Below are 13232 nucleotides of genomic sequence, written 5' to 3' on the forward strand. Positions count from 1 at the left end.
CCCTGGTTCAATTTCTGGGTTGGAAAAATCCCCTGGAGCAGGGAAAGGCTATCCACCCACTCCAGTAATCTGGCCTGGAGAATTCCATGGACTGTATATATAGTCCATGGAGTTGCAAAGAGCTGGACACAACTGAGTAATTTTCACTTTTCACTTTAAGGTGGGTAAATAACCTGCCTGCAATGCAGGAGACCAGAGATATGGGTTCAGTCCCTGGGCCAGAAAGATCCCCTGGAGAAGGGCATGGTAACCCACTCCAATATTCTTGGCTGGAGAATCCCATGGACAGGAGAGCCTGCTGGGCTGCAGTCCACAGGTCACAAATTGTTGGGCACCACTGAAGCAATTGAGCACACACAGCACACTGAGTAATTGGGAAAATGGTGCCACCCTGTCATGATAAAGAGTAAATGAACAGACTACAGAAGAATAATGTTAGAAGGCAGATGGTCCAATCAGAAGAGTGTACTATGAATTAGGCAGAATGACAGGGAAAAAGAGGCAGATACATCACACAGTGAGACATGTTACAGTTAGTCATTGAATTTAACCTTGATGAGACCAGGAAGTAGTTCACTTTCCTTGTACACATGAAAGCTATTTTTAAATGCCTGAAGAGCTGGCTTACTCAGTTGAGAAAGAGATTAGCCATGATTTTCAAGAAAGTAGAGGTCCTTCAACCTCCTATACTAACTATATTACAGTCAGTTCAATGCCCATTCTATATCCAAGAATATTACAGCTGATGGAGGTGTCAAATCATAACACACTATTCCCTCTCATTCTGTTGTTCCTCTAGGGGGACTTATTCCCCTCCATCCCCCTATCCTTAGTGTGAATAAGATTTAACCTCTGGACCACTTTTTAAAAATACATGCATATATGTATTAAAGGAATACATAGTAAGTGTAAAAAAAAAATTACCAACAGAAGTATGCCAAATGAAAAGAGAAAGTTTCCCTCCTATCACCATCTTGCTCTCTCTCGAGAACCTCTATTGAAAGCTTGGTTATATGTGAAACTGTTGTTACTGATGGGGGTGTTCTGGGATTCCCTCGTGCTTGTTAAGATGGAAAAAATATAGAGAATCACATCCCTAAAGCCAAGGTCCACTGCCAAGCATGGAAGGAGCTTCATGGGGGAAATGTGGGGTCTTCATCACTAGAAGAGTAAGCGAAGAGTTGGTAAAGATGTTAGAAAATTCAAACATTGGCCGTGGTTGGTTGAGTTAGAGGCAGAGGAAGGAGAAAGCATTGAATGACTTTTAATATTGCTTTCAAACCCATAGTTTTGTATTTGTACCAACAGGCTGATCACCCCAAAGACAGGGAAAAACTGCAGTGCAGCTTTGACATGGTAACTTAAGTGGAAGACAAAGTGATAACAGAAAATCCAATACATAAAATCCAAATTTATAGAACTAGTTGTTCAGTCTCTAAGTCTTGTCTGACTCGTGGTGACCCCAAGGACTGTTGCATGCCAGGCTGCTCTGTCTTCCACTATACCCCTGAGTTTGCTCAAATTTATGTCCATTGAGTCGGTAATGCTGTCATCCTCTGCCACCCCCTTCCCCTTTTGCCTTCAGTCTTTCCCAGCATCGGGTTCTTTTCCAGTGAGCTCTTCTCATAGAACAAGTTGCTTTGCAGCAAACATTGCACTTATTTTTATAAAGCCTGCTTTTAACTAACCATTTTGGTGTGTACAAAATGTACTTCATTTTTTATTAAAATTTCTATTTACACTTAACCTTTTAGGACTATGTTTACTGTATAAAATGAAGATGGCACACATTGTTCATTACTCCAAAGAAGGAAGATATTTCAAAGTATCTGCCAGGTTAAATCGTGGTGCATAGGGAGGAAAAAATTGATCTAGGTCCCTGCTGCTACTTTCCCCCAGACTCATGATATGAAGGAAATTAAAAGGAACTTTGATGTCACCTTTCATGAATAATGAAGTTCAACCCATTCATTTTTCAAATGAGGAAAGTAAAACCCAAAGACAATGTCTTACCAGCTCAGAGTCTCACAATAACCTAGCTGGATAAACTATGTAAAGTGTCCACCACAGTGCCAGTATGTGGTAGATGAAGATGCAGAAGGGAAGTAAGATCATGATAATGATCTTATTGTTTCTTCTGTCCCTCTGTCACTCTTCTGCAAGCTTTCAGAGAGAAAGTTGGCGTTGCAAATACTGTACATTGTCCACGCTGCAGACCTTAAGTTGCACTGTGTTGTAATGATGAAAGCAGGAGGTCCATACTCCCATAAAATTATAGGCTCTCAGATTTGGGCAAGACCTCTAAAGGTTACCTAGTCCAGCCTCCCTCTTCCTTCTTATGATTTAGTATTTCCACCAAGAGGTTATCTTACCTCTACTTCTGTACCCACAATGATAGCAAATTCAGACCTTCCCTTCCCAGAGAGCTTCTCCAGCTTTGGCTGCAAAGAATATAATCAATCTGATTTCTGTGTCGACCACCTGGCAATGTCCATGTGTAGAGTCTTCTCTTGTGTTGTTGGAAGAGGGTGTTTGCTATGACCAGTGCGTTCTCTTGGCAAATCTCTATTAGCCTTTGCCCTGCTTCATTCTGTACTCCAAGGCCAAATTTGCCTGTTACTCCAGGTGTTTCTTGACTTCCTACTTTGCATTCCAGTCCCCTATAATGAAAAGGACATCTTTTTGGGGTGTTAGTTCTAAAAGGTCTTGTAGGTCTTCATAGAACCGTTCAACTTCAGCTTCTTCAGCATTACTGGTTGGGGCATAGACTTGGATTACTGTGATACTGAATGGTTTGCCTTGGAACTGAACAGAGATCATTCTGTCATTTTTGAGATTGCATCCAAGTACTGCATTTCAGACTCTTTTGTTGACTCTGATGGCTACTTCATTTCTTCTAAGGGATTCTTGGCCACAGTAGTAGATATAATGGTCATCTGAGTTAAATTCACCCATTCCAGTCCATCTTAGTTCACTGATTCCTAGAATGTCGATGTTCACTCTCATCATCTCCTGTTTGACCACTTCCAGTTTTCCTTGATTCATGGACCTAACATTCCAGGTTCCTATGCAGTATTCTTCTTTACAGTCTATACAGTCAGCAAAAACAAGACCGGGAGCTGACTGTGACTCGGATCAGGAACTCCTTATTGCCAAATTCAGACTGAAATTGAAGAAAGTGGAGAAAACCACTGGACCATTCAGGTATGACCTAAATCAAATCCCTTATGACTATACAGTGGAAGTGACAAATAGATTTAAGGGACTAGATCTAATAGACAGAGTGCCTGATGAACTATGAATGGAGGTTTGTGACATTGTACAGGAGACAGGAATCAAGACCATCCCCAAGAAAAAGAAATGCAAAAAAGCAAAATGGCTGTCTGAGGAGGCCTTACAAATAGCTGTGAAAAGAAGGGAAGCGAAAAGCAAAAAAGAAAAGGAAAGATATACCCATTGGAATGCAAATTTCCAAAGAATAGCAAGGAGAGATAAGAAAGCCTTCCTCAGTGATCAGTGCAAAGAAATAGAGGAAAACAATAGAATGGGAAAGACAAGAGATCTCTTCAAGAAAATTAGAAATACCAAGGGAACATTTCATGCAAAGATTGGCTCAATAAAGGACAGAAATGGTAGGGACCTAACAGAAGCAGAAGATATTAAGAAGAGGTGGCAAGAATACACAGAAGAACTGTACAAAAAAGATCTTCACAACCCAGATAATCACAATGGTGTGATCACTCACCTAGAGCCAGATATCCTGGAATGTGAAGTCAAGTGGACCTTAGGAAGCATCACTACGAACAAAGCTAGTGGAGGTGATAGAATCCCAGTTGAGCTATTTCAAATCCTGAAAGATGATGCTGTGAAAGTGCTGCACTCAATATGCCAGCAAATTTGGAAAACTCAGCAGTGGCCACAGGACTGTAAAAGGTCCATTTTCATTACAATCCCAAAGAAAGGCAATGCCAAAGAATGCTCAAACTACTGCACAATTGGACTCATCTCACACGCTAGTAAAGTAATGCTTAAAATTCTCCAAGCCAGGTTTCAGCAATATGTGAACTGTGAACTTCCAGATGTTCAAGCTGGTTTTAGAAAAGGCAGAGGAACCAGAGATCAAATTGCCAACATCTGCTGGATCATTGAAAAAGCAAGCGAGTTCCAGAAAAACATCTATTTCTGCTTTATTGACTATGCCAAAGCCTTTGACTATGTGGATCACAATAAACTGTGGAAAATTCTGAAAGAGATGGGAATACCAGACCACCTGATCTGCCTCTTGAGAAACCTGTATGCAGGTCAGGAAGCAACAGTTAGAACTGGACATGGAACAACAGACTGGTTCCAAATAGGAAAAGGAATGCGTCAAGGCTGTATAATGTCACCCTGCTTATTTAACTTCTATGCAGAGTACCTCATAAGAAGCGCTGGGCTGGATGAAGCAAAAGCTGGAATCAAGATTGCTGGAGAAATCTCAGTAACCTCAGATATGCAGATGACACCACTCTTATGGCAGAAAGTGAAGAAGAACTAAAGAGCCTCTTGATGAAAGTGAAAGAGGAGTGAAAAAGTTAGGTTAAAGCTCAACATTCAGAAACGAAGATCATGGCATCTGGTCCCATCACTTCATGGCAAATAGATGGGGAAACAGTGGCTGACTTTATTTTTGGGGGCTCCAGAATCACTGCAGATGGTGATTGCAACCATGAAATTAAAAGATGCTTACTCCTTGGAAGGAAAGTTATGACCAACCTAGACAGCATATTAAAAAGCAGAGACTTTACTTTGCCAACAAAAGTCCATCTAGTCAAGGCTATGGTTTTTCTAGTAGTCATGTATGGATGTGAGAGTTGCACTATAAAGAAAGCTGAGCACTGAAGAATTAATGCTTTTGAACTGTGATGGTGTAGAAGACTCTTGAGAGTCCCTTGGACTGCAAGGAGATCCAACCAGTCCATCCTAAAGGAGGTCAGTCCTGGGTGTTCATTGGAAGAACTGATGTTGAAGCTGAAACTCCAATACTTTGGCCACCTGATGTGAAGAGCTGACTCATTTGAAAAGACCCTGATGCTGGAAAAGATTGAGGACAGGAGGAGAAGGGGGCAACAGAGGATGAGATGGTTGGATGGCATCACCGACTCGATGGACATGGGTTTGGGTGGACTCTGGGAGTTGGTGATGGACAGGGAGGCCTGGCGTTGCTGCAGATCATAGGGTTGTAAAGAGTTTGACATGACTGAGCAACTGAACTGACCCTCCCAGAGAGTGCATCCCACTGTTGGATACCTCCAACTTTCAGAAAGTTCTTCCTAGTAATAAGCCGAAACCTATCTGCCCATAGCTCCCACCCACAGATATTAAACAAGCAAAGCAAATCTCTTTATCTTCATGAGAACACTCCAGATATTTGCAAAAAGCTTTCCTGCTCCCCTTGAGTCTTCTCTTCTCTTGGTAAATCTCCTCAGTTTTTTAAACCCTCACTTTCCTTGTTTTCCTTTAAATGAGATTATGTGCCTCTATCTCATTCAGAGTCTAGGACCTAGATTTGAAGATAAAACTCAGGTAGAGTCCTCTCGAGTATTCTATTAGAGTAGACCATCCAGTACAGTCATCTGCTTCATTCCCAATAACACACTGAATGATGATGCTGGTTGTACATTACTTATTTCATAATATCAGGTCCGTTTATGTCTGCCAGAAAGTATGATGTGGCACCGTTGATATCACTAAACTTTTTCAGTGTTCAAGAAACATGAGTCGGAAGCATTTTAAAAAGCGTTAGCTTCTTCTGTGCCCTGGCTCACACTTCCATAAGGCTCTGGAAAGGGTAAACATTATGTCTAGTTGAAGTCTACTAGGACTGCCTATAGGACAAAAGGAGTTATGGCTTTTCTGCATTGTCATTAGCCATTCTTTGCTAGCTGCTTTGCTTGTTAAAGGAAATATTGATGTTCTCTGGGATTCTGTCTGCACATGCAGATATATAATTGCAAAAGATGGAGTGGGGGTGGGGATGATTGCCAAGAAGAGATCTGTTTCATCTTCTTTGTTCACATCTGCTACATGTACAAGACAGAATTTATGGCTCTTGTAGGAAGGGATTGCCTAGCTTGCTTCCCCTCCCCCCTTTTCTGACAGATATCCCAGAGGAATAATACTGTCTCTTCGCACTTAATCTCCGAATGAAATAGCGGTAAATGAAGGAGAGCTGGAGGCAGAGAAATCAGCTGAGAGGCCCTAGGAGTACTTGCTAATTAGAGGGAGTGGCTGATCAATGGCACACTCCAGACCAGCCCCTTTTCCATCTCCCGCCTCCCCTGTAGCTTGTCCTCCTGACCACAGTGGGACAGGTGTTCTGCTTCCAGCTTTCCTGTTTTGATCTCTGCTTATCAGCATAGGTTTCTGGTTTATTAAAACCACGGTTGCTTTCACTGCTAAAGGAGTTCTGTGTTGTCTTAATGTATTTTCAGAAGTACATTTGATTTTTCTATTTTCCAGTTTCATTTCTGAGGGGGACATCTCTCCTTTCCTGCTCCTTTCTTTCCTTCCTGCCTATCCCTGCTGTCTCACTGGTATGTGCATATAAACCTGCATTACTTGTTTTGTATTTTCCAAGCTCTGTGAGTATTTGAAACATGGTACCTGTGAACATCCTCCATTTAATCTAGTTTTACATCATTAAATCCCAGACTGTGCCTCAGATTATTTAGCATCCAGATCAAGCTAATAAGCACCAGTGCTTCCGTTTTTACTATAGTAAAATGGAAAGACTGTCCAAGCCGGGCTACTCTATGTCAGAAATATTTGTAAGATTTATTTTTTTTGTTACCTTTTTTGTTTTTGTTTTTTGAGGAGAAGGTAGTTATGAACATAGTTTAGGTTCAGATCCTGACCTTTCTACTGACTGTAACTTTTTAGAAATTTATTCAACCTCTCTGAATATTATTTCCTCATTAATATAAAGGGGTAATGATACCAGAGTAAGTAATATACCAGAGAGGATACAACAAGATGATGTTATTGAAATACTTAGCACAATATCTGATACAGAGTAAACACTTAAAAATATTATTTATAAGCTATACAATATTAATAATATTACAGTATTGCTATTGTAAATATACAGTAATAATTTATAACTGAATTTCTTCTCAATATGTAAAGAATGTTTTCAACTTTTCCTTGCTTCAGGGGATGAACCATTGTGATTGTTTTATCACATTTTGAAAAGATGCTTCCATAGCTTTGTAGATTTTTCTGTTATGTATTATCTTCCCCTCAAGGGTATCCTGAAATACCAGAGTCTTTACATTCTGTAGATTTACACTACCCAGTATGGTAGCCACTGGCTGCATATGTCTATTTAAATTTAAGAGGAATTAAATATAATTAAAAATGCAACTCTTTAGTCACACCAGCCATATTTCAAATGCTGAATAGCCCTATGTGGCTAGTGGTTATCCATTGGATGACACTGATATAGAACATTTCCATTATCACAGAAAGTCCTATTGGACAGCATTACTTTGGATACTACTAGAATGTGCTGTTGTGCTCTTTGCTTAGAAATCAAAGAGGGTGTATTTTCTAGGATGTTCACAGATTGCCCTCTTAAGTATTTCAGGGCTCCATACGTTCATTTTAAGGATTCAAGTTACTCTTCTTTCCCCAGCCCTAGTGTCATTAAATGTCTTTTGAAATAAATACAGGCACTTTTACTTCTCCTGCGGAGACTGCATTACCATAATTTTTAAAGATCCCAGTGTACAGTAAGAGGAAGCCAAAGGGAGAAAGGACCAAGTTGTCATACAGAGTGAAGTAAGTCAGAAAGAGAAAAACAGATATCATATATTAATGCATATATGTAGAATCTAGAAAAATGGTACAGATGAACCTATTTGCAGAGCAGGAATAGAGCCAGATGTAGAGAAAGGACTTGTGGACACAGGAGTGGGGGGGATGGCACGAACGTGTTAAAATACATCGCTTGTGGGACCCTGTTGTGTAACATAGGAAGCTTAACGCAGTGCTCTCTGATGATCTAGATGAGTGAGATGGGGGAAGCGAGAGGGAAGTCCAGGAGAAAGGAGATACATGTATACATACAGCTCATCTCATTCCAGACAGAGGGGCCTGGCGTGCCGCAGTTCATGGGGTCGCAGAGTCTGATACGACTGGGCAACCGAACAACAGCTGATTTACTTCATTGTACAGCAGAAACCAGTGCAACATTGTATAGCTATTATACTCCAATTAAAAAAAATAACTTTAGCAGATATTCAGTTGTGAATATGAGAATCCATAGGGGCTAACTAGTAACAGGAGGTTCTAATATGCTATGTCCTTTTTGTAAGTACATACATTATGTTAGTCAGGATCTGAGTTTTCACCCTGAGAAAGGTAGAAAACAGCAAGTTTTCCTTTAATAATCCCTATTATCTTTATTATGCACGTTTAAAGCCTAGTTTTTATTTGCTCTTCACAACCTAGTGAAGCAAGTAGCACTGGGATGATCATCCCTATTTTACTGATTTTTTTTTTAGAAAGCAGACTCAATGGAGTTAACAACTTGCCTAAAATTGTTAAGAGAAAATAGTCTTAAGATTCAAAAGAGGATAAAATTTTAACTTCCAGTTTGTTTTTTTGTTGTTATTTTTATTTTGTTATGCTCTATTTTCCCACCAATCCAACTGTAGTGAAAGGAAGGATGAAGATTCTTTAAGACAACTTGAAAATGAAGTAGTGTCATATGAGATACTCTCAAAGAACTTCTATAGCCTCATTTGTCCTATGACCATGTCTATTCGTGTGTTTGGATTGCTGTAACAAAATACCACAAGTGGGGTAGTTTAAACAACAAACACTTATTTCTCACAGTTCCTGAGTCTAGACGCCCAAGATCAAGATGCTGGCGGAGTTGGTTTACGGTGAGGCTTCCCTCAGCTTATAGAAAGAACTTCTGACTGTGTGCTCACCTGGCCTTTTTCTCTGTATGTGTTGGTGGAGGGGTAGAGTTGGATTGAGAGAGAGAAAGACCAATCAGTCTCTGGTATCTCTTCTTTTTCATTAGGATACCAGTCCTGTGAGTTTTGGGGAGTCTTTGGTGGAGATGTGGGTGGACATTGGCCTGACATGGGGTCAGGGGGACTGAGAGCAGCAGTCCTGGGAGGTGTAGTGCGCTGGTATAAATCCTCTTGTAGGAGGTCACCACTACTCCTACCGTAAAGTCTATACCCTACCATAGAGACTGCAGACTCTAGGACTGGGCTGCCTCTGGCCAAACTGCAGAGAGAGAGCACAACCACACCCATCAGCAGAAAATTGGATTAAGATTTACTGAGCATGGCCTGCCCACCAAAGCAAAACCCAGTTTTCCCCACAGCCAGTCCCTCCCATCAGGAAGTTTGCACCAGCCTCTTATCCTCATCCATCAGAGGGCAGACAGAATGGGAAACACAGTCACAGAAAATTAACTAAAATGATCACATGGATCACAGCCTTGTGTAACTCAATGAAACTCTAAACCATGCCATGTAGGGCCACCCAAGACAGTTGGATCATGATGGAGAGCTCTGACAAAATGTGGTCCACTGGAGATGGAAATGGCAAACCACTCAGCGTTCTTACCTTGAGACCCCATAGATGGTATGAAAAGGCATAAAAATATGACACTGAAAGATGGGACCCCTCAGGTCGGTAGGTGTCCAGTATTCTATTGAAGAGTGGAGAAACAGCTCTGGAAGGAATGAAGAGGCTGAACCAAAGAGGAAATGATACCCAGTTGTGGATGTGTCTGGTGGTGAAAGTAAAGTCCAATGCTGTAAAAAACAATATTGCATAGGAACCTGGAATGTTAGGTCCATGAATCAGGGTAAATTGGAAGTGGTGAAATGGGAGATGACAAGTGTGAACATCAACATTTTAGGAATCAGTGAACTAAAATGGATGGGAATGGGTGAATTTAATTCAGATGACCAGTATATCTACCACTATGGGCGAGAATCCCTTTGAAGAAATGGAGTAGCCCTCATAGTCAGCAAAAGACTCTGAAATGCAGTACTAGGGTGCAGTCTTAAAAATGACAGAATAATCTTGGTTGTTTCCAAGGCAGACCATTCAGCATCACAGTAATCCAAGTCAGTGTCCCAACCAATAATGCCAAAGAAGATGAAGTTGAATGGTCCAAGAAGAACTACAAGACCTTCTAGAACTAACACCAAGAAAAGATGTCCTTTCATCATAGGGGACTGGAATGCAAAAGTAGGAAGTCAAGAAGTAACGGGCAAGTTTGGCCTTGGAGTACAAAATGCAGCAGCGCAAAGGCTAACAGAGTATTTGCCAAGAGAATGCACTGGTCATAGCAAACACCCTTCTTAAATGAGCAATGCATAGAAAGAGAGGAAACAGTAGGATGGGAAAGACTAGAGATTTCTTTGAGAAAATTAAAGATACCAAGGGAACATTTCATGCAAAGATGGGCACAGTAAAGGACAGAAGAAGTATGGGCCTAACAAAAACAGATATTAAGACGAAGTGGCAAGAATACATGGAAGAACTGTACAAAAAAGATCTTAATGACACAGATAACCATGATGGTGTAATCACTCACCTAGAACCAGACATTCTAGAGTATGAAGTCAAGTGGGCCTTAGGAAGCATCACAACAAACAAAGCTAGTGAAGGTGATGGAATTCCAGCTGAGCTATATCAAATCTTAAAAGATGATACTGTTAAAGAACTGCACTCAATATGCCAGCAAATTTGGAAAACTCAGCAGTGGCCACAGGACTAGAAAATGTCGGTTTTCATTCCAATCCCAAAGAAAGGCAATGCCAAAGAATGTTCAGACTACCACACATTTATGCTCATTTCACATGCTAGCAAGGTAATGCTCAAAATCCTTCAAGCTAGGCTTCAACACTATGTGAGCCAAGAACTTCCAGATGTTCAAACTGGGTTTAGAAAAGGCAGAGGAACCAGAGATCAAATTGCCAACATTGGATCATAGAAAAAGCAAGAGAATTCCAGAAAATTTCTGCTTCATTGACTGCACTAAAGCCTTTGACTGTATGGATCACAACAAACTGTGGAAAATTCTTAAAGATATGGGAATACCAGACCACCTTGCCTGCCTCCCAAGAAATCTGTCTGCAAGTCAAGAAGCAGAAAAGTTAGAACTGGACGTGGAACAACAAACTGGTTCAAAGTTGCGAAAGGAGTACCTCAAGGCTATATATTGTCACTGTGCTTATTTAACTTATATGCAGAGTACATCAGGCAAAATTAGGGGCTGGATGAAGCACAATTTGGAATCAAGATTGCTGGGAGAAATATCAATGACCTCAGATATGCAGGTGATACCACCCTAATGGTAGAAAGTAAAGAGAAACTAAGGAGCCACTTCATGAAGGTAAAAGAGGAGAGTGAAAAGACTGGCTTAAAACTCAACATTCTAAAAACTAATATCATGGCATTTGGTGCCATCACTTCATGGCAAATACATGGAGAAAACAGTGGATTCAGCGACAGGCTTTATTTTCTTAGATTCCAAAATCACTGTGGCTGGTGACTGCATCCATGAAACTAAAAGACACTTGCTCCTTGGAAGAAAATCTGTGACAAACTTAGTGTATTAAAAAGCAGAGACATTGCTTTGCTATCAAAGGTCCGTCTAGTCAAAGCTATGGTTTTTCAAGTAGCCATGATGGATGTGAGAGTTGGACCATAAAGAAGGCTGAGCGCTGAAGAATTGATGCTTTTGAACTGTGGTGCTAAAGACTCTTGAAGGTCCCTTGGATTGCAAGGAGATCAAACCAGTCAATCCTAAAGGAAATCAGTCCTGGATATTCATTGGAAGGGCTGATGCTGAGGCTGAAGCTCCAATACTTTGGGCACCTGATGTGAAGAACTGACTCACTGGAAAAGACCCTGATGCTGGAGAAGATTGAAGGCAGGAGGAGAAGAGGATGACAGAGGATGAGATGGTTGGATGGCATCACCAACTCAATGGACATGAATTTGAGCAAACTTCAGGAGATAGTGAAGGACGGAAGCCTGGCTTGCTTCAGTCTATGGGGTCGCAGAGTCAGACACAACTGAGATACTGAACAACAAGCTCATGAAAGTCCTATCTGCAAATAAAGTCACATTTGGGGATTAGGACTTCAACATATCACTTGGGGCGGGAAGCATAATTTAATTTATAACACCATCTTAATGTAGTTTTAGTATCTTTTTATTTTCTAGTTTACCGTGATTAGTTGGAAATTTGATGTTTGCATGGGACCAAATTTGGCGAATATTGTATTTTTTATTTCTGTGAAGACAGAGGCTTAAATTTAACCTGTGGTACTTACATAAGGTACTCTCCAACCCTGAGATATTTGAATAAGCAAAAATATTATATGTAAATGTCCTACTTTTCTTGTAATGTAGTCCAATGTGTTAATACTAGTAAAGTCTCAGTCCTTTATAGGGTAATAAGTGTGCCCCTTCCTCCCATCCCCATTTTACAGATGGAGAAATTAACATACAGAGAAACTGACTTGTCAGAGGTCAGAGCAAAGTATTGGTGGATCCAGGGGTAAATCCCAAACCTTTTAACTCCCTGACTAGTTTGTAGTCTACTGACTATGCAGCCTAGTGGTAAGTATATTTTTACCCCATCCTGGAGGTAAGGGTAGTTAAGAGATTTGGCTGATGCTGGGAGGGATTGGGGGCAGGAGGAGAAGGGGATGACGGAGAATGAGATGGCTGGATGGCATCACTGACTCGATGGACGTGAGTCTGAGTGAACTCCAGGAGTTGGTGATGGACAGGGAGGCCTGGCATGCTGTGATTCATGGGGTCGCAAAGAGTCGGACACAACTGAGTGACTGGACTGAACTGAACTGAGTTTAAGGAATTTCCCATTTCTAATTATGTCACTCATTATCCTTTTCTTTTAACCATGATGTCTTTTTGTTGTTAGCATCAATTTTCAAGATTGTGAGTAGAGGTTGGAAGTTTTGCTTTTTAAATACCTACAAATATTTTTATGACAATTTAGCCAGAAGAAAGAAAGAAATGAAAACTTATTGTTTAATGAATTTGTTCTCTGTTAGGCACTGTGCTAGACACTTTGTATTTCTTAAATGTCATTAAAATTTATAGTCATTTCTGGAAGGTAATGCATTCTTGCCTTTTGTTATAGTCACATTTTAATAGTATTAGTGGAATTTAGTAGAAAA

The 13232-nt window shown here is 40.6% G+C and overlaps 1 protein-coding gene across 15 annotated transcripts in view; it reads left to right on the forward strand.

Annotated features, from left to right (window-relative positions):
* The window catches only part of SCMH1 (Scm polycomb group protein homolog 1), a 221940-nt gene that overhangs the window by 69417 nt on the left and 139291 nt on the right, over window positions 1–13232 (forward strand). For 7 of the 15 annotated variants that reach the window (XM_025288970.2, XM_025288971.3, XM_025288973.3 and 4 more), the window contains exon 2: window positions 12519–12648. The exons of the other annotated variants lie outside the window; for them this stretch is intronic. In XM_025288970.2, coding sequence (XP_025144755.1) covers window positions 12636–12648 — 13 coding nt within the window. In that variant the 5' untranslated portion in view covers window positions 12519–12635. The remainder of the gene's footprint in view (window positions 1–12518; window positions 12649–13232) is intronic. 15 annotated transcript variants of the gene reach the window in all.

This window comes from Bubalus bubalis, chromosome 6, assembly GCF_019923935.1.
Source record: "Bubalus bubalis isolate 160015118507 breed Murrah chromosome 6, NDDB_SH_1, whole genome shotgun sequence".
NCBI classification, from domain to species: Eukaryota; Metazoa; Chordata; class Mammalia; order Artiodactyla; family Bovidae; genus Bubalus; species Bubalus bubalis.